Here is a 27,744-nt window from a genome sequence, read left to right as displayed (position 1 = left end):
GATACAAAACTCCCAAGAGTACTGCAGTGATTCTTCCTACACTTCCTAGTTTAGAAACATCATGGATCCTCTAGCATTCTTCCTAAAGAGAAAAAAGTAGGTTTCATTAAAAGTTAAAATGCAAACTGCCCTCAGTCTATTCTTTCTCTTACTGATCTGTGGCAGGGGGAGGGGAGCCTCAGGGATTCTCTTCTCTGAGAGGAGATAGATAAGGAGTCCATGAGGGAGAGTGAATCAGCTGTGGTGGTCAGTGGAATCTTGTAGCTCTGACTGACTAGCATTCAGGTTGCTTTTTTAGTTATATAGGTTTTATAGAACAAAGACAGACTAATGATTATCTAAGAAGTACAGATGACATCATTTTGTCTCCAAACATGTGATTTTTTCATTTTGTGTCTGGGGTTACAAGTTCTGTCATAATTAGAAAGTACAATTGGAATATATTTTGGTTTCATTATTAGCCCTATAACTCCAATTCAAAGAATTTAAAGAATGTCTACATCAAAGCAAACACATTTATTATATGATAGCTTTTAAGCTGGCAGTATTTACAGTTTTAAATAGATAAACAGAAAATAACTGAACTGGTCTTTTTATGAACAGCAAATAAAAAGGAGTTAACCTAACTCCTTTTATGTATATCCTTCCATCATCTACAGAATATAGAAGGCAAAGGTTATTTTAGTCAATCTGTCTTACTTACCGAGTTCTAGTCCTCCAGGGGCAAACCCTCTATGATCCCCATCTCGTTAAACCACATTTTGGAGAGCTCCAGTTGTATTGTAAAAAGAGGTCTTAAATCTGTTACCAAATCAACTGCAAGGTGGAGTTTGTCAACTATCTCTAAGTTTACACTGTTAGAGTTTGCTTAGGCCTCATAAAGAAATTCCTGGCTTTGTGCTTATCTGAGTGTATCATGATCTCCACGGCATAAGGAAGACTTCCAAATTGGGCCAGATAAAATTATTTCCCTAAAAGCAGAAGGGATAGTAAGTTTATGACTTTCCTAAAAGGATGGAGATATAATTGTCTCAGGAGAAGACATAAAATGAATCATAGCATAAATATCCCCAAGAATGCAACACACAGAGACCAAAGCCTAAAAGTGAGAAACAGAATGACAGTGATGACACATTTGGCTCAGCTTTGCTGGAACTATGTCAAGGAGCTGTGATGGCTTCATGACTCTTCATTTCTAGTAGATACGGCCATGCAAGGTTGGCTGCTAGGCTCTGAAATAGGTTACCTATTTAACCCCACACGATAGCTCTTTTCCTTGCACAAGCTGTTTGCTTTTGCCTACAATAATCCTCCTTGAAATGCTCAAATGAAATCTAACCACAAATGAAGGTTGATTTAGCAAAGTCCATGGTGGGGTGTCATTATAATGATGATTTTACTTATAGTTTGAATTAATAATCAATGTACCAGTTTCTCTGAATACACTATTTGATATCAGGGATGTTTGCATAATAACAAAAAGAAGAACTAAAAGTTATAAAATATTTCTCCTGTGCTATTACCTTTTTTAAGGTGTACTAATACTTTAACACTAAATAGCTATGGGAACAATCATGGAAGACAATCTATGTTTCAAAGCTACTGAAGGAAACAAAATAGTATTAATAAACAACCACCCAAGCCTGTGAACACAAGTCTTTATAAAGCCAAGTTCATGCTCTTAATCCATTGATCTCATCCACTGATCCAAAGTGTCCAGCCAATTAAGTAATCAAAAAATACCTGCTAAATTAGGGATCCCACACTGGCCAACTCTCAAAACATGTTACTTTGCAGCAAATTTAAGATTACTACCAAAATTCATAACCATACATTTCACTTACATCTAGGTGGTAGATATCACAAGAATTCTAAATACAGCTTCTAAGTTCTCTAAATGATAATGAGGAGTTGTAATAAAAGCAAGTATAAGACAAATTAATGCTTACCTCATATAACCATTTTTTAAGGTAAAGATGATTAAGATAATTACATGATTAACTTCAACTGAAAACCAAAAGCTGAGAGTCGTGTTAAAGAAAACCACTGCAGAGATAATACGCAAGTTTTTACTGATGGCTATTTTATGCCAGGTCTAACTGCTTGAGATATAACAATGAAAAAAATTAGTAAAGATTTACACACTGTGAAAGCTAGTATTGTATGTGAGGGAGAATATAGTGACAAATAACAATACAGGCAAAATCTATTGCAGCTGTTATATAATGGGAAGTGTTAGGAAACAAAGAAAAGGAAGAAGAGCCTGGGGAAGGCAGTGCGTGCTGTGCAAGCACAAAGATGTGAGTTTGGCCCCTAGACCACATACAAAGATAAACGTGGCAGCCTTTGTAGTTTCAGTAATGGGGAGGTGGAGATAGGGTTTACGGGAACTGCTGGTCAGTCAGCTTAGCCAAGCTCACAAGTGAGCTCTAAGCGAAGTGAGAGACTTTGCTCCCTAATGAAGGTGGAAAGTAGCTGAGGAAGATAACTGACATCATTCACTGATCATTATACACTCATAGTGCAACCCTAACACTACTGCACACATCACACATCTCCATGTGTACAGACACACATGCACATGAAAACAAGTTGGTTTTCTGAAAAGATAAACACAGTTGACATACTCTTAGTCAAAATGACTAAGAGAAAGGAAGACCCAAATTAATAAAATTGGAGATGGAAGTGACACATTGTAACAGGTAAAATCATAAGGACATAAAAACTATGTTGGGACATCCAAAAGAAATGGATGAATTTCTAAATGCATGTGACCTATCAAAGTTAAATTAAGAGGAGATAAAGAATTTAAATGGATCTATAATGAACATCAAGATTGAAATGGTAATTAAAAAACAAAAACAAGAACAAAAAACAAAGTCCAGAACCAGATTGGTCAACTGCAGAACTCTACCAGGCTTTTAAAGACTAATACCAATCCTTTCAGATTATTCAATAAATAGAAAAAGGAAGGAATGGTTCCAAAGTCACTTTGCAAAGCCAGTCCTTCCCTATCACCAAACCAGATAAAGACAGACAGACAGACACAGACAGACACAGATACACATGAAAGTTACCATTCAATCTCCATTATGACCATAGATGAAAAGGTCTCATTAAAGTACTAGCAAACTGCATTCACAAACATACCAAAAAGATATTCATCATGATCAAGTTTGTTTAATTCTAGAGATCCAGGAATAGCTGAACATATAAAAACCAATAAATGTAATATATTACATAAATAGAATCATGGATAGAAATCACAGTCATTTCAATAGATGTAGAGAAACAGCCTTTGACAAAACCCAACATCCTTTCATGATAAATGAAAGAGTTTAATGCAGTGGTTCTCAGCCTTCCTAATGCTGTTATCCTTTTATATGCCTCCCCATGTTGTGTGACCCCCAATCATAAAATTACTTCCATGTAACTTCATAGATGTAAATTTGCTACTGTTATGAATAATAACAAATATTTTTGGAGATTAAGGTTTGCCAAAAAGGTTGTGACACACAGATTGAGAACTACTGGTTTAATGGGTGGAGGAAGGGAATAAGGGGGTAATGATGATCCAAGTATATGATGATCAAACTACATTACATATCATGAACTTTTAAAGAATAAAGAAATGCATTTTAAAAAAAAATAAATTTTCAAAAAAAAAAAAAAAAGAAATGCATTTTTAAAAAGGGAGAGCAAAATGGGGCAGGCATACAAAACTGCAGCTGAAGACAGTTCACAGTGCTACACAGAGCTCAGAAAGGCCATTTGAGAAAGTGCAAAGACCAAAAGTGACTATGAACCCAGTCTCCAATCTACAAGCAGAGGAATAACTAGAGCAAAGCCCTCACCAGAGAATGTCTGTCATGTTCCACAAGTACAGATACCAATGCAGAGGGCAGGAGAGAAATAGAGAAGGCCCGTATAATGATATGGAGAACTAGGTCCCCTAGGGCCTTGCAGACAACCCTGAAGATTTTGGCTTTCTTTGATTAGTTTTCTTCCTCTAAAATGCAACATCAGCAGGTAAAGAATCTAACGCGCAGAGTGGATATGCAGACTATTAAATATAACAATGCGGCCCTCGTTCTCCTACTCTCTTCATTCTTTATTTTCTCGACAGCATCTACCACTACCTCATTGTACATAGGTTTTCCTCTCTCTAATTCCTCAAGTAGGAAGACTCTTTGTTCACAACTGTATCCTCAATTCTTAGAATAAAGCCTGACACACAACAGGCATCTTTAGTAAAAAAAAAAAAATAAAAGCAATTATTTTGTGCTCTTGTTTTATATCTCAGTGACAAATGTAGTTTTCGATGTTCACAAGTAAGGCATGGGTTACTTAGTTACACACTGACTGGGCTGTAACAAATTCACAAAGGTGTAATCCTATGAGTCTCTGTTGCCAGCTGGACTGTTGGCCTTCCTCCTGCTATATTCAGTCTTTACTAATGGCATAAAGCAAGAATAATGCTTTTTATATAAATCCTAGTAACTTCTTTGCTTTCCAGTGTGTACAGAACTTAATTTTGATTCCCATCATTCTTATGCACATGTTAAATACTTACGTTAACTTTAGCCTTTTTGCATGACCTGGCATTACAGGAACATAAAGCATTTTGACTCCCTGCACCACCATTGTTGGCTCAATTCCATACTTCTCCTAAAAGTAAACACCCAAAAGAAACAATCAAAGCCTCATCCAAAGTACATGGGTAAAAATGTTTTATATCTACCGAAAAGAGGGTAGGCTTATATAAATATTATTTATACCTTCCAACAGCTTTACAGGTTAAAAACTATAGTGACTATCTGTGGTTTCACTTTTCTCAGTTAAGCAGAGCCTAAAAATATTAACTGGAAAACTTCAGAACTAAACAGCTTATGTGCATCCCCAGTATTGGAGGCTGCAGGTAGGGCTAGACGATGTCAGCCATGTGCTCTTCCACTGAGCCGCAGGCTCAGCCCTTAGAATAAACATACTAACATTGAACTGTCTGCTGTTCTAGGTAGTGTGGCAAAGTCTGAAGCTGTCTTCTAACATAACCAGAGTGAAGCCGTTGTTGGTCCAGTGCACTCACACAGTTAACCTATTAGTTGCTTAAGTAGCTGTCTTTATTACCTGAACTGAATTCTCATTCACGTAATAAAGTACTAGTGTCTTAAGTAAGCGCTGCTTCAAACTACAGCAGTTCTCAACCTGTGAGTCGTGGCCCCTTGGGTTTCACAGTGGTCACCTAAGACCATTAGAAACAGATATTTACATTACGATTCATAACAGTAGCAAAATTACAGCTATGAAGCAGCAACAAAAAGAATTTTATGGTCGGGGGTCATTGCAACATGAGGATATGTATTAAAGGGACACATTAGGAAGGTTGAGAACCACTGACTTAATAGAAGGCACAAGTGCAACAATGACACTGACAACTCAGACATGACAAAGAAAATCCAAAAGTGCCTCCTTGGAAAGAAGAGAGCACTCAAGGTCAGAGGGAAAGAAAAAATATCAGAAGCTCAGGTTAAGATCTACAGTAAAATAAGCTTACCAATCTTGAAAGAAATCCTGTCACTACAGTATCTGTTCTAATATAATACTCTTGTTATTCTCTTATAACGTCTTATTTGTAAACTGTACCACATACATACATACAGGAGTAAACCTGATAAAGGATTTAGTATTATAGTTTCAAGGACATACTAGGGTTCCCAAGAATTGGGAGGCACATTACACAGAAACCACGGACTTCAAGGTACTAATTAAATGAATGAAATGAAAATATCCTACTTTAACAGCATTTATGAAATCTGAGAGAGTGAAATCTTCTTTTCCATGTACAGTCCACCTGTCCCAAATTGTAAATGATATTCCGTTTCTGTTGTAGAAATATAGCAAGAACACAAACATTAAAATCTCTTTCCATTTGTAGTAATAAAAAATTTCCTGTGGTCCATTATTTATTATTTGTTTAGAAATTAATGTTGTGGCAGTGAAGTTTACAATTTTTAAAATAGTCAATACATATAGGTAACCACTTTTATCTGTGTTTTGTATTTCTTTTTTTGTGACTCATTTCATGTTTGTATTACAAATACTTCTTTAGTTCACACAAAGTAATGAGTTTAGGACAGTTTCATGCATGTATACCATTGTTTTCTACTAATGGCCATGACTCTCCTTCATTCCTTTCTGATCCCATCCTTACATTCATAATCTTTTTGTTTTCATGTCTTACATATTATATAGGTGTATAGCTATGTAAATGGTGCTTCTTTCTCCGTGTGTGTCTGTGCATGTTTATGTATGTACGTGCATATATCCCTTTAAGTAGCTGTAGAGGTTTCATGGTGCAGATGCTCTAGTCATCAATAACTGAACATTTAGATTGCTCGAATCATTGTCTGTCAAAAACATGCTACAATAATTATCTTGGCCTATATGCAACTTGGCATATGTGCAAATGTATGTAAAAGTCAGAAACATAGCACCTCGCTTTATTCTGTATGGATAACAATATTTTGTTGTTCTATAGTAATGTATGAGGATAATATGGATTAGCTCTTTCTGACAAGATACTTCTCACATTTCTGGCTGTGGCCAACCTGAAATGCCAAATACAAAAACTCAAGGAATTGTTTTCTGTTGTAATAAAGGTGTGGAATTAGATTGTATGTTTCACAGTCAGACAAGACTATAATCAGACAAGACCAGCTGTAAAATTATCCAAGTTAGGAACCAAGTATAGTGCTAAGTGGTGTGACAAGCCAAGGCTAGAGCATTCTTTGGCTAGTCCACTTGGAAAGGATTCATCAAATGAAGTTTGACTGGGTTCTGAAATAGGAGGAAGGATTAACGAAGAAGAAATGGAGATGAAACACAGTGTTTCCTACTTAAGGGTAGAATACTGTATTTCTTTCTTGTTATACTAGCAAAACAGACTTTCATACATACCTGATTTCAGTTTTTCTTACTTCAGATGTCTCTGTAAACACTATTATTGGAATGGCTAAATTAAGGAAACAGTTTTTGTAAGCGTCAAAGGGATAGCCACCAGCTACTTTGATCATCTCCAAGGCAACCTAGATAAGAGAAAGTGATCGGATTATTTGAAAAGTCTAAAACTACTTAGGAACTTAATTGGTCTTGCTGTTTTCCCAGGTCCTAGCATTTCTGTGTAAACTAGTATGAACAGCCACATGACTGTCGCAACATACATTTCTAATTTAACTGATCTCTATATTTTCAGTACATTTTATGCTTTTATTATTTTTTCATAATTTTTATTTCAGTAATTTACTATATTTTTAAGGAACATTCAATATATTTTAAAAAGAACTTCATGTTTTTCTTTTTTTAAAGTAAATATACTTTAGTTATATACTAAATATAATTTAAACCATAAAAAAGTTACAAAAATATACACATGTGTTTGGCATAACATGAAGTTTTAATACAAGCAAACAGCTTGGGTAAATACCATAAAAATTGTAATAGATTATTTTATTTTCTTAGTAGATAAAATTTAGTATACGAATTTGTTTTGATGTCATTTTGTGCCCAAATATTTTTATCATCTGAATTTGAAAATGTTAGAGAAAATAATTATTATCCAAATTCATTTTTTATGTTTTACCTTTGTAAGTGGTTTTTTGAAAGCTTTTTTAAAATAAATATATATTCTAAAGCATGCAAAAAAGTGATCCTTTCATGAAAAATTCTGAGCCAGCCCATACATGGCATTATTGAAATTAACTAATTAACCTGTACCAACATCTAAAAAAGCAAGAAATTAATGACTGTTTACACATTCTATAATTCTCCATTAATGTGGCATTTTAATTGGAATTAAATTAAAATGGAATAGATTCACATATGCTAAGTCTATTCTACATACATACAGTAACAAAGCTATTTCATCACATAATCATCCTATTTTCAAAGCAGACACACAGCACAAAAGTAAAGCAATTTACATCCAATCAATACAGGATGTAAATTGACTGACTCTAGAGAAGTGAGAGTACAACATAGTAAATGGTCACAGTAATGACTCCCAAGTGCTTACAATATTAAGATACCTACTTTGCATGGAGGCTAACAAGATTCCTGTGGAGTATTGGAAGGAAAAGTGACAGGATGCTTGGGTGCTCCTCTGTTGCCCTCAGCTCTGTGCATCTTCTTCTCTGAGCCTGTCCAGTTGCCTCTCTCTGAGTGCTCAAAATCATGTACTTTTCAGATTCCATAGCTCACTCTGGCACCTCAGGATATCTGCGTGCTGAACTCAAACTCCAGGGGATCCTGAAGTGTCCCCTGGGCTCCAGGCCCTGTTCCTCAGCTGGCTATTGGGGTGGGTCCATTCTTTCCACTGCCCCAAACCCAGAAGGGAAAGAACTGTCATTGGGACCACTGTAAGAACAACTAAATCCTATCTTCAGAAACATCTTGAAAGTTTAAATTAGAATATCCAACTTTTTATCTTTGTCTCTAAAATATGAATGGTAAGCTAAGGTTGGTAGAATGTGGAAGAAAGAAGAGCATTTTTAAAAGAGTAAGCTTACCAAGCCAGAAACTGCAGCAGTAGATGTTGCTATAGCAGGTATAATTTTACCAGCTATGCGTTTAGTTTTAAAACGGTCAGCTGGTTCAATGTTATACATCTTGGCTCGAAGGTTGGAAGCAGCTGTGATGAAATCTATGTGTCCATTACTGTCATCATCTTTTTCAAATGAAAGCACTGCCATCTGAAGGTCACCTGACCAGAGCAACCAGACAATGTTCTCTAGTTAGTGGTAATGGTTTTATGAGGTAAAAAGCAATGTATAAAAAGTATGTGTATACAATTTTCAAAGAACAAGATTTCTAATAAGGAAATATACAAGTTACCAAGCTGAAAGACCTGCTGAAAGCATTTCTCAATTAATAAAGATATTCATCATAAAAATCTGTTATTAATCAATTGAAAAATATATAAAGAGCAAGACGTTAGAAAAGAACATGAAAACAATGACTTTAATACCACTAAACTAGAAGGTAATGTATGAAAAATATTAAACAGAAATAAGAAAGCAATTTGCCACATTATGTGCTTCCAAGTGAAGTATAAAAGTAATTCTTTGGTATTACTCAGAATTAACCACATAAATATTACTCTGAAACATGTTCTCTCTGACAACTAAGAAAGTCATTTATGAATCTTTCTGAATACTTCTAGATTAGTGAATTCCAGTAACACTTTAAATACTATTAACAATACAATTTTTTTCCTGAAATTTTACTGCTTCACTCATGAATTCACAGAGTTTAGAGCAATGCTGATTTCTCTAACAAAAGATGGTAAGCATACATAAGCAGGTGAACAACTAACTCTGCTTTTAAAGAATGGGAAGTTCAGCTTTAATAACTTTGTTTTTAAAGTTAGTTTGTACTCCTAGTCAGCAATTGAGACATTTAGATGCCTCCGTAGGTAAAAGAACCTGTTCCCTAGCATGAGCACCCAACTTTCAGGGCCCAGAATCTACCACACAAAAGCTAGACAGACGTAGTGAGCAGATCTGCAATTCCAGTGCTTCTATGGAGAGATGGGAGGCAGAAACAGGAGGATCCTTGGAAGCCTGCAGGCCAACTAGCGCGGTACATGCCACAGAAAACTAACGAAGAGCTTCCTTCTCAAGCTAGATGGCAGGTAGGACCAACACTCAAGTGCCCAAGTTTATCCTCTGACTTCTGTGTGTGCCATGGCATATGTATGCCCACTTGTTCATCTACCCCCCACCATACACACACAATCTAAAAGACTTTCGTGTAATTCTTAGTTCTAGAGTGCTGTTTAAAGGATGAATCGGGAATGACCTGGTTTTTACTATGGGACAGGGCCTTGCTATATGGCTTAGGAAGACTGTGCCTTCCTTGACTCTGATGACCAGCGTGCCTAGCTAACCTGAAACTTCCGCTCCTCAAAAGCAAGCTATTGGCCTGTGATTTTAGATCTGGTCAACATCTAAAGCATAAAACCATATAATAGCTGATATAATTTGGAAAATTAAATTTTACAACTTGAAGGCAACAACATGAGGAGAAAAATGATGAATTTAGTCAATTAAAGACAGAAATCTTTACGGCCAGCTATCATGAGTAAAAATTATTCCCATGAACTTATCAATATGGCTCTTTGGGACAGTAGGTCTATCTTGTCCGTGGTATTTTAAAGAGTCCCTCTTACTTTTGGTGGCTTTGTTAGAGGAAAGAGCCTTCTCTAGTTGGAAAACAGCATTCCTCTCATCTTCACTGGAGACAGGAACATGGTCTGGTTTCCTTGCAGTTTCATCTGTTTGAACAACCTTTAAATATATGTGTACATGTTCATTACTGTTACATGTTACATCCAAGTTTGACTACTACTTATCTGATTTACTTATTTATTTGAATCATAAGAGAAAATATGTGCTCAATGCTCCTGATCATTATGGCCTAATTTTTCTCTTGCTCAGTCATATTATTTTGATGTTTTGTCTACCATCTATTTCCATGCACTGGCATGTTTATGTTAGAACCTGGGTCTCCACCTTGGTCACAAAGAGACCACTACCATTTCTAAAACAATTTATTTTTCTTATTGGAGTTTGAATTTTTTTATTTTAAACTGAACAGCTTATGTGATAGCTATCTTAAAATTCCACACTTCTGGAGTTGGGAATTTAGCTCAGTGGTAGAGCGCTTGCCTAGCAAGCGCAAGGCCCTGGGTTCGGTCCCCAGCTCCGAAAAAAAGAAAAAAAAAAAAAAATTCCACACTTCTATGAAGTTGATGTTCATTAGTTTGACTTTGACAAATCTATATTAGACTTAAATTACATAGCTGAGTAGCTGATTCATGCAGAAAAAAATGAGTATTTGCAAAATGTATAATATGGCCTTTAAGTACTTGCCTATTACTGAGTACTTCTTTTCTAAAGAACACATCTTTCTTCATATACCAACTACAGCATCATTAAATGAAGCATAAACCACAACTGATTTATCTTTAAATTACCTGGTAAACAGTCCACAGGATCAGCAGATGTTTTCAAACCACAGAACATCTCCATGACTGTTAAAGTACTATTTATTTTAAAAATTTACCAAATTATGTTCTGATATATTAAACGTCACAAACATTTATGATGTACTAACGAATCAATAAAATAGAAACTTCTGCCTGCTCTCATGTCTAATAATCTGGTTGTCAAATCCAGAACTACAAGAGCATGTTGGCCTTAAACCTTTAGTGCGAGCTATCATAAGGAGTTGTAAAACAGTCTACATTAAAATGTTATACTGCTAGGGAAATCTATTAGCCCTGAACTGTCATAGCAGCAGAAGCCATGCAAGCCAGAAAACATACTAGAGTGTGTTTCCTGGGCTTTAGCTTAGTTTTGCCAAAGAGTAATATGGGTTGGAAACTTTTCTTACAAATGTGACACCACTTTGTTCTTAATTTACTATTGTATTATTATTTATAGCTTACATGTCATGAATATTTTACTCAGAAAACTCATGAATTTATGTAAAAATAAACTAGCTACAAAGATCCCCTTCTATAAAATAAAGATGTAGGATGCCTACAGATATCACTTTCTTGAGGAAGGTGATTTCATGGTTAACTTTTAGAGTATATAAAAGAATGGCATATAGTAAGTCTATAAAAAATACTTTATGCACATAAAATTTATTTTTTTTCTTCTTCCTATTTTCACTGCCTACTAAGGGCTCTGAAACTTTCTTAAGATATTTTCTGGGCATAATTATTAGATCAATTTTCCTTCTACTTGGCAGCATAAACAAGTGCCACAATGGTACCAAAGCTAAATATGCTTGAATGTCATGGCAATCTATAGTAGAACACAGCACACACACTAACGTTATATGAATCCTCAGTGATGGCTTGCAATTCTGTATCATTTTACTGACTTTTCTACTCTGCTCTCAATTACTCTATACTCATTCTATCTTCAGCTTCCTGCCTTCATCCTAAACTGTTAACTTACTTCGCCTAAGAAACTAGTAGTCTTTCCCACAGCTCCTTCTAATTTCAAATCTTGAGAACTTCTGTCAGTACTACACTGATGTATACAGAGAATCCAGTTCCACATCATCTGTCTCATCCTCTTCTGTGTTCTTGAAATACCTAACAGGATTCCCTGCTATTCTTCCTTCCGCGCAATGCACTGTAAGGACAGGCTTCTGGAATTAAGGAATAATTTTGCCTATAAAACAACAACCCAAGTGGCAGGCCAGCTAATGTAGGCTTTGGTGCATTTCTTTCTATAGCCCATCTCCACTCTTTGAAATAAAATACCACTAACGGCAAAAACTGTTCATCCTGGGAACTGTTCTTCAGGGTGAAAATGAAATTTGTTATAAGCAGCAGCTTAATAACCACTAGCTATGTGAATGGACTTCTATCTTACCTTGTTGGAAGGCTTGAATTCCTGAATTTTAACTTCTGAAAGAATGTCCATGAGGCTATCTACTGATAAGTCCTGTTTCATAAAAGAAGCTATGTTACCAACACATTTCTTAGAATTCTGAATCTCTAATTTAAATCTTGTTTTTCTGCTAATTTAAAAAAAGATACCATTTTCTCTTCATTTCCTCAGTGCCAGAGTTTTAGCTTTCCTGAATGTTATACTTGAAAAATTAATTAAATTCATACATCAAGAGGCAAGCAACTCTTATAATATCTCAAGCTGACCCAAATGAGCCCACATCTCCATTTACTACTAGGAAGCTCCTATGAAAAACTGAGGCACACTGCTTTTGAGATTAGTTAAGACTTGCAACACAAGACTGAACACTATTAGTTTTTCCTAGATCTTTATGTGATATTTTATTTCCAAGAAAGATTAAGGTATAACAGGCATATATCTATGCTAAATACAGATCCAGATTTGGGACATATGTTTAGAATCCCAACAGTTAAGAGGCTGAAATGGACAACTCATGCATGAATTTGAAGCTACTCTTGTTGGGTTTATATATCTACTTAGTAAAACCCTATCTAAAAAAGAAAACGACAAAAACCAAGACCTTTTTCTTTTTATATTTCTCTAATCAGTTTCCTTGAAGGCAGAATTTATTTAACTCTAATATGCATTTAAGGAGAAAGCTAACCTATATACATGTACTGTCTCTCAAAACTGTATGGAACTTGTTAGGTGTCACTCAAAAGACAATGTCTCACAGAATGAGCAGGACTCTAAGGCATGAAAATCAAAGCAGGAGAACACCTTCAGACTTCTGGAAATGTATGAAAGTTAACATTTAAAGTGAAAAATTAAGTAAAGAGAATCCATCTCTTTGAAGTATTTTTAAATTACTATGAACTGGCTCATTTGATTTCTAATTCAGAGTAACTAGGATAAGAGAAAAAGGTAAAAAGGTTATTAATATGTTTATTACTTATGATTGCTTTCACAAATATTATTTCAACATTTAAATTCATAAAGAAAAATTAGTTTTCTATTTACCAGTACTGCAATGAGTAGACAACTTCTGCCATTAGAATGGTCTTTAACACAACAAAATAAAAGATTTGTTTTTCTTAATCCAAAAGAAAGGTTTTAGCTCAGCATGAAGGTGCTTGTCTATAATCTGACCTGAAGAAGATCTGGACCTCAAGGCAAGTTCTACCTCATTGTTCAAACATGTGGGAGTTTATGTCTCAAACAAATAACCAAGAGATTGAATGATTCTTATAATCTAAACACAAACTTGATACCACCAACTAAATCAACTTGGATTTTGAATCACTTGCTAGAACCTGGAGAGTATCTTACCTTTTCTGAAAACGGAATGCAATATACTGTAGCATATAGTTTTGCAGCATTCTGAAGAAAACTGAGGTGCCTTTTAAAATAAAAATAAAAACTGAAGCAGTTTGAATGGCAATTTTAAGAAGATATTTAAGTCAGTAGGAAATACAGCCTTCATGTTAACACTTAAGAACTCCATTTAAATTCTGTTTTGCAGAATTAATTTTTACCCCTTTTAAAGTTAAGACAATGAAATTCTTGTCTAGACTAAAACAACACATAAGGAGATACCAAATGTCCTTTTGATACACAAACACATGTTAAAACACTATATTCAAGTATTCACCAGAAATACTGTGATGTGCAGAACTATTAGAATACTTGGAGAAAAGTAATTTTAATTCATAAGAATGAATGTGTGTGTGTGTGTGTGTGTGTGTGTGTAAGAATGAGGAATGAGTATACATTAGATTTGAACCAGCAAAAACAAAAAAGGGTATGTCATATTAGAAAGGCAATTTTGGATAGTAAGTGAAATTTTGAAGGAAGCAGGAGCTGAGAAAATTAAGCAAAGTGCTACTTGTAGAAAGGCAGATTAATGAAGGTAGACTAAGTGTCTGATGAGAGTAAACGTGCTAAGTGTGAGTCTAAAACCAGCGACACACTAAAACCTTACTTGTGTGAATGTAGGCGGGTCACATTAACTGCATTTCCACATAAACCATCTTAGCTTTATTTACTGTAAGAACATGTATTTTCATTCTATTTTCTTACAGGCAAGAGTAGAGGCGACTTTGTGTTTTATGGAGTGGATATTATAAACAATAGACTTATTTAGCATATAAATAGATGGATGCACACTTGTGTAGGAAGATGCAGCTGGCTCTGCTGACTAGAAAGACTTGCTAACTTTTGCACTAAGAGACTTAAGTTACTTAACACTGAAGATCCTGCACTACATAACTAAGGAGTTTACAGTTAACATATACACATATACTTACAAAGGCTCATTTAAATCAAATTTTATTGGAGAAGGAGGCCTTTTTGGTGACTGCCAAAATAAACCTAGTAAAATGATAAAATATTACTTTCAATAAATATAGGTCATATCCAGTATTTTATATTACAAATCTCTTACAATGGTTATACTCACTGCCATCTTTCAATCGTGTGTCAAGAGGAAAGCAGTGAAGAAGCTGAAGGGCCTAAAAGAAGAATAAAGAATGAAAAACAAAGTCCCTGCTATTTGTTATTTGAAGAAAAACCCCTGAAGTTTAACAGAACCAAGCAACCCGCTGGGTACACACTGCTTAGGCATCCCAACAAACAAGCAAAGCCTAGGAGACGCACAGCGGGGTCCTGGAGTCAGTCATGAATCAGTTGGCTTCCTGCTGTCCTCGCACATCGTTCTAGTCTTTACAACCACTTCACGCCTTTCCTACAATACTTTACACACTATTCTGTACTAAGAGCAATCATTACAACAAATATAAAAACAAAATTATATGCTTAAGATGTGCTTGGAAGAGGGTGGGAATATGAACCATGTAAACTCATACTGCTTCAAGTGAGGTGAAAGGTAAAAATGATGAATACAGACAGTATACTATTTTCTTATGTTTCCATGGTTCCTTTTTTTCCCTATAATAATAAAAATCAAGCAAAGCAGCGCTGGTGCTCAGGGGGCAAAGCTATGTGCTGCCAATCATAAACCCGGAGATTGACCCCTAGGACCCGCTGGTGGAGGAAATGAGTGCTGCTGCTTGTCTTTTGACCTCCATAGGAGCACTGTGGCCATGAACATGCTCCACTCCTCTACAAAACAAATCATTAAGAGTTTAACAATAAAAATAAAAATACCAACATAAAACAAAAACAAAAACACCATCACAGAAGATGGTTCAGGAGAAACTTAGTTAAGAGAAACAAAGAGGTACTGATTCTAAGCCTTTGTGGGTTGAGAGGCTAGGCCCTGCTCTGCAGACAAAATGTCCAAGATCAGGCAGCAGAATCTCTCCAATCCCACGCCACCCTCACAAAAACTTATATAAGGCTGCTGCTTCTCTGAGCAGAGTCAGTCACCCTCTTGTGTCTTTCCCAATAAATGGATGCCAAGAAGTGCATGTTGACAGGATCATGATATAGCTGTCTCCTAAGAGGCTCTGAACAAAAATCCCACCTGCATTATCAGTCTCTCGTTTCTATTCTGAGCAAACTTACTTAGACCAGAGAATTAATGCAGTTCATATTACCTAGAGACAAAAGCTACCCTAACCTAACTTTGCACATAGGGCCAGCTCAGTGCACAGCTGACAAGTCAAGCCAGAACGTGCACACTAAATGTTTTAACTAGTTACCATTAAAGAGAAATTGGTCATATGCTTAGGCTTTACTCTCAGTTAACTTACTATTTATTTCTAAAAGGCTTGAAGGAAAAGAACAAATATTTTAAGTCAGGGATGTTAGTAATAAATAAATGAGCCATGGACAGACCTTTTTTTTTTCCCTTTTCTTTTTTTCGGAGCTGGGGACCGAACCCAGGGCCTCAAGCGCTCTACCACTAAGCTAAATCCCCAACCCCAGACCTTTTTTTTAATGTCTTAGATGTATACTTACTTTATGGTTGAAGTATTTTTCAAACTTTAGTCTTGCTAATTCTACACATTGGGACCACATTCTAGGTCTTCTGCTAAGCAGCTTAATAACTTGAAAACAGCCTTCTAAACTCTGTCCATTTTGTATCTTCTAAAATAAGAGAAAAACAAAGGGGAAAAAAAAACATTATTTTATAGGCACAAACACACTCCATTAGTATTTTTTTTTCCTGCATAACCACTTATTCTCTTTTTTCTTAAAATTATGAGAAGAATGTGAAAGGACAGTAACCGGATCTTTAGACTGTTTTTTCTTTTTAAAACAATCTATTCTTATTTCAAGCACATTGGTGTTTTGCCTATATTGTATGTATCTCTGTGTGAGGCGTCAGATCTCCTGGTACTGGAGTCATAGCTAGTTGTGAGCTGCCATGTGGGTGCTGGCAATTGTATCAAAGAGGTCCTTAGTGTACAGAGACCTAGGAGTAATAGTTAATAAAAAAATTGACCTTTTTAGCTGTATATGACTAAATGTAGAGCAGTTGTCTTTGAAGTTGGCCTTATTATGAGAGTAATAAGATTACTGTCCAGCCCTGATTTTCACTTGAACTGATCTTAATTTTTTCCCCAAAGAATTTACCAAACCCTCTGATTATCTGTTGCTATTTTATCTCTATTATTATACCTTTGTTTGGTTGAACCACAAAGCCTAATTAGTCTGAAGCTCAAAGACAATTATATACAGTTCAAGCTAAAACAAAACAACACAAAACAAAACAGGCTATTTATCACCTAAATTTAGGATTCCCAACAGAATGTTTCACTGTGATCAAGTTTTCAAGCACTCCCTACTGCTACAGGAAAGTTTTATTATTTTTAGGTAACTTGAAAATAAGATTATACTAACATAGGTATTGGCTCTGAAGTAAAATGCATTCTTTTACCTGTAAGACATCTTCTGCAGAAGGATAGGCTTGCCAAAATTTGTTAAACAGTGAAGGCTTATGGGAGAAGGAACTTTCAAACTGTAAAGGGAAAAAAGTTTCAGGTATGTTTAATAGTTATAATATTACCTTGTCTAATTCAGAGAAGACCAATTCACTAAGAACTTTTACCTTGTCTCTTGCCCATTGGATAGTATGTTCGACAGCTGCCGGAAAGGACTTGAGAGTGCAAAATGGTATTTCCTCTTCTGGGGGGTCTCGCTATTGAAAAATAAAAATAAAAACCAAATATTTGGCTAAATTTTGAGTCTGACTGGTCTAAAAATAAGGCGTGTTATACACTTTCATATGGTAATACTTTCATCTTGGATAATAAAGCAAAACTTAATTTCTTGAACATTTAACCTGTTGAAAGACATGAGAAACACAAATCTCATCATTATTGTCAGTGTGTGCTTATGTGGTGTGGCAGACATGGCCAATCACAATACATTATTAATTTTTTTCTAGACAAATTCGGGTGACATGTAAACTTTCTTAACAGTACTTCTAACTTAGAGAAGTGATTAGGAATTCTTAATGTATAAGTTCTCAGTGTTCCCAAAGATCCTACATGAGATTAAACACTTGGGAATAGGACTCTTAGTAGTTTACTAGAGACAGTATACACTGGATGGGGATGATTAAGTTGTCTTACTAGTGGAAGAACCACTGAAGACCTCCCTGTCTATTAGAGGGTTTGTTTAAAGACTAAGCTTACTGGTTTACTCAGTCAAAAATGACTCAAGTTATGCCTTTTTACTGAAAGAGATCTCTAATTTGCTGATTTATGAGAAAGCAACTTTTTGTTTGGCTATGTCTTATGAGAGTCTGAAATAAAAGAACAGGAGGAAGTTCAGCAAATGTAGCAGACTGAGAGGATCCTTGACTATGAAAATCTTCCCTTGGCATCATGCATATGATTCCCCTACTTAATACTCTAATTAAACATCAGTTTAATCTCTTATATTATTGTCATTATTTGTACCAGTCAGTGAATTTCACGAAAGAAAACGGGAAAACAGTGTACACTAAGAATTTAAAAATTTTACTAAACCAAACATACCCTTTAAATCAAGAAACATTAATACTTAGAAAAATCATATACTTAATTATTTACTTGAACTGTTTAATTTTAAATTATAAAACCTACAAATAATTTTTAGACCCATAGTTTCAACTTTAGCAATATTATAAAATCATTTATGAGAAAAAATTTTATACTTTACTTTCTAAAATACATACACACTGCTTCCTTGAACCACTGAAGAATGATTTTTTAGGGGTAGTTTTTGGGTAAATTACCAGGTTCATATTTTTACTAGGTTTCACAAATACTACTAATAATGCATGCTAGGGGCATAAATTCTTAATGAGGACAAACATTTAAGATGACCTAGTAGTCTTACTGCAACTTGATTTGCCAAGGCTGGTTGATATCTATGGGAGGCGCTCTTCTTTTTTGAGGAGAGGGGAGGAAGACTGAATGGGGTAGGGTAAGGGGAGGGACTGGGAGAAGAGGGAGGGAAAGCTGTTATCAGGATATAAAGTAAATAATTAATAAAAAGATTAAAAAATGAGTACACAGTCATTACACTTGTGTTCTTCATTTTCTTATATACCAGCTAATATCTAACAGAATAAAACCAAAAGATCAGAAAATTGATAGGATTCCAAGTCTCTGGTGACATTTCTATTTTCGGTCAAAAAGTTAAAAGTTTCAAGTCAAAAAGTTAAGCTTTTATAAGCTTATTTTCAACTCAATGGTAGTTAGAAAACTTAAAACTCTTTTTTCTTGATAACTCCTTAAAATTTTATTTAGGGGCAAGGGCGATGTATAATGTTAGTTATGTGAGCCTGAGGACCTACGTGTGTTCTCAAGCACCCATGTAAAAGCTGGGTGTGGAGGTATGACATGTAATTACAGCAATAAAGAGACAGAGATCCTTGGCACTTGAGAGCCAGTCAGTTTAGTCAAATCTGTATTTCCAGGGCTCAGTGAGAGACCCTGTCAGAAAAATTCAGAGAGTAAAACAGAGGAAGACTCCAGACATTGATCTCTAGCCACTACACATATATAGTGTTCCTACTATCTGAACACACACTTAAAAACTACATTCAACATGTTTAAACATGCAGATGCACAAATATATATCAACTGGTCAGAGCTAAAACCAAGATTGTTAAAGCTAAGTCAAATTAATTAATTCTTCCTTGAAAACAAAAATTGTGATATAAAAAGACAGACATTTATTCAATATACTGACTTACGTGACTATTATAAGATTCAGTCAATTGAGGTACAATAATTTCGGTGTGTCCTTTGGTACCCATTGTTCCAGAATCTAAGAGAGGCCGTAGATTTGCTAAACAGCGGCTATTTGGAGACAAAATATATAAAGAAAAAAACAAAACAAAGCAAAACACAAAAGTGATCAGTAACAGTAAGCAAAGGATAGCTTACTGTTATCTACTTAATATTCAACATGCTGACCATTTTGTATGCATGTTGTAGCCAACAGAACATGACCCATGCTAACAGTTTTACTAAGTTTTTCTTCTTAGCGCTATCACATATATAAAATTTGTTTTCAACCTAGTAATTTCTGTTTTTCCCTACTTAATCGGACTTTAAAATATCATTTTTTAAAATTTCTATTTCCTCCATTATTAACTACATTATTCTTTCTTCATTTTCTATTTATTATTTGATTACTTTCTGCCTATAAGTTCTGTTATACCACATCTTCTCAACTGGTCTTTATTCCAAGCAGTATTAACTAAATAGTATCATTAGTCATGTTTTACACACTTTAGTATCCTAAGACTTTTTTTTTTTGTGCACTACTCCTCCAACGCATATACACACAAAATGAAATGCAATAATTTTTTTCTTGTTTGTTTTTTCTTCTCAAGATTTGCTTCTCTCTCATTTCTCAACTGGTAAACCTCTGATATATGCTCTGGTATCTTAACATTGCAGTCACACAATGATTCATTCAATGACTGATTTCATAAATCGCATTGAATGATATCAGATGATTGACAGTGAAAATAAATAGTCTTTGGATGAAAAATGTAGTGAAGAACCAAACATTAGGTAAACACGTATGTCATTAAAAGTAAGTGCCACAATGAGAAAGTACTAAGACAAGCGGAATTAGGAGTAAATGTCTGTTTGAACAAAGTTATTTAGGCTGAAACTTGAAGATGAGGGAACACCTTACAAGGAGAGAATTGGCAGTATACACATTTGGGGACAAGAATTTTGGAGGAAGGGAAATACAACTTCCTGAACCCCAAAACCAACTTAGTTCTTCCTAAGAGGCTGCTGCAGACCCTAAAGAAGGCTTATATAGCTGTAGTAAGGAGACGGAACACTGGCCACATCTAAAGCTGGAACAGTGGATAGGTGGTAGGTATTTCATAAAAACAAAACAAAACCATTTAGGCTGTTTTATCAATATTAATTTTTTTCTAAGTATAATGAGAAATCACCAGTATGCTTAAATTTAAGTAGCTCTACTAGAATGACATAAAAATAATTAGGTAATTTGGTAATTTTCAAAATGTGAAAGTGAAAACCAAAAATAAAAGTAGTTCTTTATGCACTTGAATTTCAAGAACATACCTGTCTACATATCTCCTGGCTTCCACATTATCTAGTGCTGTAATGACGATGTCTTGCTTATTGTAAAATTCATCACTGTATGTACTCTCGGTGGCTGGACAGACTTTGTTCAGGTGTGCATCTATTTTTAATTGAGGATTTATTTTCAGAGTTGCTTCAGCAGCAGTATAGCTTTTAGGTTTCTAAACAAGTAAATAAAAAAGAAGGAATAAATGTCAAACAGAAAAGATGAAGTATGACTGAATTTACATATTCTAATCATTCCGAATATATGAGGTGACAGCAAAGTACTGACATACTAACACATTCTAATCAACCTTCATTGTGTAGCAAATTCCCTTAGACACTTTCAAGTATTTTTACAAAGCCTTAAAAACTATGTTTATTTTTTTAATTAAAGGTTTATCCACCATGTGTCATTTCATTCATCTGTCATTGAACCTTGTGTTACTTCAGATACCATGAAGGTCTTTCCAGCTTTCTGTCTTTTCTCACTATTAGGCTAACATGTTTTATTTCTTACTACAAAAACAAAGTCAGAAACTGTTAGAAGTCAAGAAATTTAACAAATAGGTCTTTAGTGTTCATCTACAGATAATACACAGTGAATCCTTCTAGTAAGACATTTGACTTCACAGAGACCATTACCCTGTCATTTGTATTTATGTAAGAGGATATCAGGTTAACTATGACAGGTATTGTAGTCACCTGTTCATAACATGCTTACATTTCATTTCCTAAGATCGACAATGAGTTGATAATACAAGGGAAAATTTTAAACTAAAAGCACATGTTTTTTTCTTTCTTACCTGTTTTTTTACTACAGAGTTTTACCATGTAACTATGACTAATACTTACTGTGTAGACCAGACTACCCTGGAACTCAAGAGATCCACTTACCTCTGCCTTTGAGTACACTGCCTATTTCTTTTCCTGATTTAAATATTTTGGTTTGAGACAACTAAATAGTCTTTTACAATAAAAGGGGATGCTAAAACTGTACAGCAATTTTAAATACTAATCCTTACCTGTTTTATACCAAAAAAAAAAAGTAAATAGGGTTAAAATTTGTGCTTTGTTAAAACCTCAAATTAGAGAACCTGTTTATGGAAACATCTTTTTGTGGTGCTACTCATGTTTCACCACTCAAAATAACAACATCTAAAAACCAATTTTAGCTCCCATGAAGGATCATTATTTTCTTGATTTTATTCTTTCCAAAGAATACTTTATTCTTTCTCTTAAGACTCTAACACAGAACAGAATTACCCAGCAACCATTACATGTTTATGATATGAAAAGAGTGACAAACCTGTATATGATGAGGGCGAAACAGGAACTGTCTGTTTAGGTTGGATTTTTCTATCAAGTCAGGATCTGTAACTGTTACCTTGTATCAGAGGAGAACAAGACGAATGAATCTGTTTTGCATTTACCCCTATGACCAAACAGTACTCTCAAATCATTTTTACTAGTAATAGTCATTTAAAAAAATTCCAAATGGTTACCAGTAATATGCTATCATTGTTAAATTTATTAATTCCAACTAATATTTAGTACATGAGCATAACAACACAAATAATTTAAGCTCATTTGAAACTTTCTTTAAAGATTCTTTATTTGGGTATTAAAAATATCTATCATCTTTTAGACCTACAAAATTAATTACTCACAGAGCTATCTCTTCTAAATTTATAACATTTATTCTTTTAAAAGTTATTTATTATTTCTTAATTATTGTGTATGTGTAGAGGAATATGTGCCCACAGTTTGAGTATGGAACTCAAACAACAACTCGTAAAAGTCCTTTGTCTCCTCCCATGGGTGGGTGTTGGGGATCAAAGTGAATCAGATTTAATGGCAAGTGCCTTTACCTGGTCAGCTATCTTACTAGTCCAATATTTATTCTTAATTTGAAGTAATTTGAGAAGAATGTTGTCATGTTTCAACTTGAAAGGAGCTCCAACCAAGGCTGACTCTATAAACTACTAGGCAGTTGAGTATTTTTATCCAGTCAACTAGCGGTCATAGACAGTTATCTATAGACCTAAAATGCTTGCCCTTTAAAAAAGTACAGATCCTAATTCTAGAAGGAGAAAGGAAAAACCAACAGGTAAAATAATTCAAAGTGCATGTGCTATTAAACTAGAATTAAAAAGACTGTCTTGGTACGGCACTGCTCTGTAAGGGTTCCAGTTTCAGGTGCTGACTGGTGTTCACATTCATTTTCTTTTAGTAATTTTCCTTGTGTATGGTCTACATTTTTTTTTTTTTTTTGGAATTTTATATTAGAGGTTCTCTCTCTCTGTCTCTCTTTCTCTGTCTCTCTCTCTCTCTGCAGAGATGGGTGGTTAAGAGTCTTACTTTCTAGTGAGTGACTTCCTTATGTATCTGGTGTTTAATTCAAGGTTTCATTTTTCCCTTGATTCCAGGTACCTGGGGATTTCTCTTTACATCTTGGGTGTATCTATGAACACTTACAGCTTTGTTACAAGTCTCTGAGTTCAGAATGACAGAGGCCTGCCCACATTACAGGCTTTATTTTGCTATCTGATGTCAGTAGGTTTCTTCACTTCAGCTCATCCTGACCTTTACCTACTAAACGCACTGTTTTCCTGTACAGTTAAAACATTCAGGTAATCCCCAAACTCACAGTAAAGAAGCAATTTAGAGAAAAAAAAAAAAACAAGAAAAATCCAAGTAACTTTTAAGCTACTAAACTCGGAGTTTGTGGAGCACATTTGGAAATGCCAAGCATGGATAATATAAATGTGCACCTACCTATAGCTATAATAATGATGAATCCCCTTTAAAACCATGTCAATAAGCCACAATGTGGATTACCATATACTTTTTAGTTATTTATGCATTATCACTGTTAGTGACCAAGATAAATATATGAAGTCACTAAGGAAAGTTTTTATCTTAGAGGTAAAATACCACTAATAAAAATTATTTTAAATATGACATGATTTTGCAATTAACTCAGTCTGAAGAATTTTAACTATATACCAAAGTATATGTTATTCTTACTGTTTGAAACTCACCATTTAAATTATGTGAGTACTCTGCAGCTTTTTAATGTCATCTCTCATGTTAATATTTAATTAAGAATGAGTAGTACAACAAAGGAATAATGCAGTCAGTTTGCAAGCTATGATAATAAAAATTAAAGCAGATTTAATCTTGATGGTAAGTACAAAAGGCAGACAGGACTTATTTCAGTTTCAGGAAATTACAAAGAACCAAGAAGCAGAGACTCTGACTAAAAACTGACCAGAGACAATTAAATTAAAGTCTTCTAATTCTCAGTTTAATGGTCTACTGGTAAAACAGGCTAGTATAGTCAAACACAGTTCCAAAAAGGGCAACAGGAGAAATATAAACGTTTAAGTCTAAAATGACCTGTAACTTACCATTCCTTTCTCTCTACCTGTACCAACACCCAGTAATGCAAAATTTTTTAACATTTCACAGCCTATGGCGCCACATCCTACCTATCGAAGAAAGAATACAAATGTCAGACAACAAGACTATAATTTTTAATGAATTAAGAATTTCATTCTAATTTTTTCAAATACTATAACACTAACTACAATTTTTAAGTAATGATTTGTGCTTCACTTGTGGTAGATTTTACTTTTTGCAAGTTTCATAATGCCTTTTAAGTGTCTCAATTAAAGAAAAAAAGCAGTATAAAACAAATAAGGAATCTATGGTATTCATAATTTCTTTAAACAAAAAACATTTGAAGATTCCTAGCAAAAGCTAAATGTAGAACTCATTTCTTACAGAGGAAAGAAAACAGTAACAGAACAAAAAAACAAAAATATGAAAACAACCCAAGTCCAGAACTAGGTACCATGAAAAAGTCTACTTTTAGACATTTGTCAGTCTATCTGAAAGACAGAAATATGTCTAAGGCAAGTCTACTAAGAATTTTAAGTAAAACAGAAAATTATAAGAGGTTCTATCTATATGAAAAAAATTTCAGAATTGCTAATCTGTAAAATATTTATAAAAATGATTACTAAAACTTGGTAGTATTTTTAAGACTAGCCAACATTTATGCTATTATGAAAAATTTCTCTGAAAATATACTAAGATATTTAAAAGAGAATACATTTACTCATTTCTTAGTGTAGTGATTTAAAGTTTTTTTTAAAAAAAATTTTAAAGTACTTCTAGAAAGGATTTAATGTTGAAGCTGTTACATTCATGTTTTATTTTTAAATGAATAAATACTTCAGATCCTGAATTGGCTAACGTCTATGTAAAAGGCCCAGGAAGTAAATATTATAAGCTCTGGAGACTGTATGATTTATTGATTACTCATTTAGACCAAGTTGATTTTAAAACTTAACTTGACATTCAACAACATTTTGAGTACATGACTTATTCCCATCCTTACTGAACAACTTACTAAGAAGATATTCAAGTTCTGTAGCTTCTGACATAATGTATTTCCAATGCAGGCACGGAAGGCATCGTATCTATCTCCTCTGAAGAACAGTTACCAAGGAAACAGCAAGACATACAAATACACCTGATTATTGTTAGTAACAATTTAAACTGTACTTCAAGACAGAATATACTTCAGAGTTTTCTACAGCCCTTCTTATTCCTAAACAAAGAATTATGACTAATGACTGCTGAGAGGGACAATTAACCAGGGATGAGCCCTCGAATTGGCGGTTATCTAATACAAAGTATACAGTCCTGGAATCAATCAAATGTCACACTAACTAAACTCAGCATGCTGTGTTTATATATTTATGCACATACAAAACAAATAATAAAAAAGAGGCCAATAATTGAATGGGAGCTGGGGAACATGGGAAGGCTTGGAGGGGGAACAAGGAAGGAAGAACTGGTGTAATTATATTTTAATTAAACATTTTTTTAAAATAAAAGTTCTCCTTAATTCATGAGATGAACTACCTTCCTTGAAAGAGAAAAGATCCTACCAACATCCAAATGACATAAATGAAGATGACTTTAGGTTGTAATAGTTCAGGAATCTATTCTAAGCTTATCAGTCGATGTCTGAAACTTTGGATGAAGCTGACTCCTCTAAGTACATTATATTTTATATAATATCTATGTATATAAACTTAGGACACTGTGGTAGTAAGTTCTGTAGGCTGAGTTACCAAAGGGTAACTAACAAATTTCTTTCTCCTTCTTTGCAATTTTCTGGTTAGGTTATGTCTTCCTTTTTCAAGTTTATTTCTTAACTTAGTTGGGTTTCGTTGCTCTGTGTAGTGTTGAGCCAGGGTTTGGCTTATGCTGCCCAGGTTAGTCTTCAACTCCTTTTCCCACCTCATGCAGTTTTACCAGATTTTTAAAGCCTCAGCATATACGTGTTTTTTATTTTCTTAGATTAAGAACATTCACTTTTTCATGTAAAGATGTATTATTACTCCAGTATTACTACTAGTGCCCGAGGAACATTGCTAAGTGACAATCAAAGTTTTCTTTTACATGTTTCTTTGATACATACAGAAAGAGCTACAAAGGGTCGATGGACAGACAGAAGAATGATTCCTCCCAGGAAGGACAGCATGTGATGTTATCACTCTATACCCAACTACATGCTATTCAAATTTATTTATTTCTCTACTATTACATTTTGTACTTTTTGATATTTTACATGTAAGTAAAAATCTCAGAAAGCTTAACTACAGAGAAGGAGGGAAAAAAAAGCCTATAAAGATCATAGTATTTTTAAAAAGTTCTTAGAGGAATCTATGGAAGGGATTTAGAGTTATTAATTCATTTAAACTGAAGGCAGAACCCTGTGTTACGTGGTTAATGATTTTGAAAAAGATTTATGGCCTCAAATGGAAAGTGATTTATTAAAAAAAAAAAAAACATGTATAGCAATCTTATTAATATTATGGCATTTGAATGCTAATCATTCTCATGCATATATTCCAAAATTTTGTATCACTTCATATAAAGTGGTAATGAGACATGGTACTATTGTAATATTTAACCACTAGGCAAAGAAAAAACAAGCCAAGAAGTAAAATGTCTGGAGGAAAGACACCTAAGAGAGCAATGCTTACACAAAATTGCTCACTCTCTGCTTCTTAAAGATATACTAAGAAAAAATAATCCAAATTACATCTTTACCGTGGGAGAAACTCTTCATGCCCAAGATTGCCTAGGGATTCCACGGTATCTGCTGCTTCAAGATACAACTGAAAAGAAGATTGAAAACATTACAGTTAAGACTTAAGTCACTAAAAAAACCCTGAGCTTTTCTCTTACAGTTATTTAATAATCATGGGAAGAGATGATAAAAATGACAATTCAATGTAAAATATTAGAAAAATAATGGTTATAATATATATTCTTAAAACTGTGAACCAAAGGACTGTTAAAAGGTGTGTAATTCAATTCATATCACTTATCCATCATAAGGATAATTTTATTTTACTTTTTTAATTTTTAGAGGAAATTTTACTTCAAAATCTGTTCTTCAAAACTACAGAAAAACTTTGGATTTCCCATTCAATTTTAGTGAACAGTATGATTCACATACTCTTATGAACAGTATGATTAACTTGAGCATGAGGTATCTATACTGTACTTCCAACTGGAGATACTTTATGTCATCTTTTGCCTCATGTATAATTATAAAAGAAAAGATTCAGGAAGACAATTTCAACATTTTTAGTACTAAAAAGAATTTCTTTATTTTATTAATAATTAAAGAACCCAGTCTTATGCATATT

The 27,744-nt window shown here is 34.3% G+C and overlaps 1 protein-coding gene across 2 annotated transcripts in view; it reads right to left on the bottom strand.

Annotated features, from left to right (window-relative positions):
* Window positions 1-27,744, bottom strand: part of Uba6 (ubiquitin-like modifier activating enzyme 6) — a 63,780-nt gene that overhangs the window by 10,374 nt on the left and 25,662 nt on the right. For both annotated transcript variants that reach the window (NM_001107213.1, XM_087582953.1), the window contains 18 exon segments: window positions 4,574-4,668; window positions 5,794-5,881; window positions 6,958-7,085; window positions 8,565-8,758; window positions 10,226-10,343; window positions 12,450-12,521; window positions 13,818-13,887; window positions 14,795-14,858; window positions 14,947-14,998; window positions 16,410-16,538; window positions 17,332-17,412; window positions 17,503-17,592; window positions 19,642-19,747; window positions 21,002-21,183; window positions 22,314-22,391; window positions 24,418-24,498; window positions 25,425-25,503; window positions 27,140-27,207. In NM_001107213.1, the coding sequence (NP_001100683.1) occupies window positions 4,574-4,668; window positions 5,794-5,881; window positions 6,958-7,085; window positions 8,565-8,758; window positions 10,226-10,343; window positions 12,450-12,521; window positions 13,818-13,887; window positions 14,795-14,858; window positions 14,947-14,998; window positions 16,410-16,538; window positions 17,332-17,412; window positions 17,503-17,592; window positions 19,642-19,747; window positions 21,002-21,183; window positions 22,314-22,391; window positions 24,418-24,498; window positions 25,425-25,503; window positions 27,140-27,207 (1,775 nt within the window).

This window comes from Rattus norvegicus, chromosome 14 (assembly GCF_021556685.1).
Source record: "Rattus norvegicus strain SHRSP/BbbUtx chromosome 14, alternate assembly SHRSP_T2T, whole genome shotgun sequence".
In the NCBI taxonomy this organism is placed as follows: Eukaryota; Metazoa; Chordata; class Mammalia; order Rodentia; family Muridae; genus Rattus; species Rattus norvegicus.
This window is presented reverse-complemented; position numbering and strand designations above follow the sequence as displayed.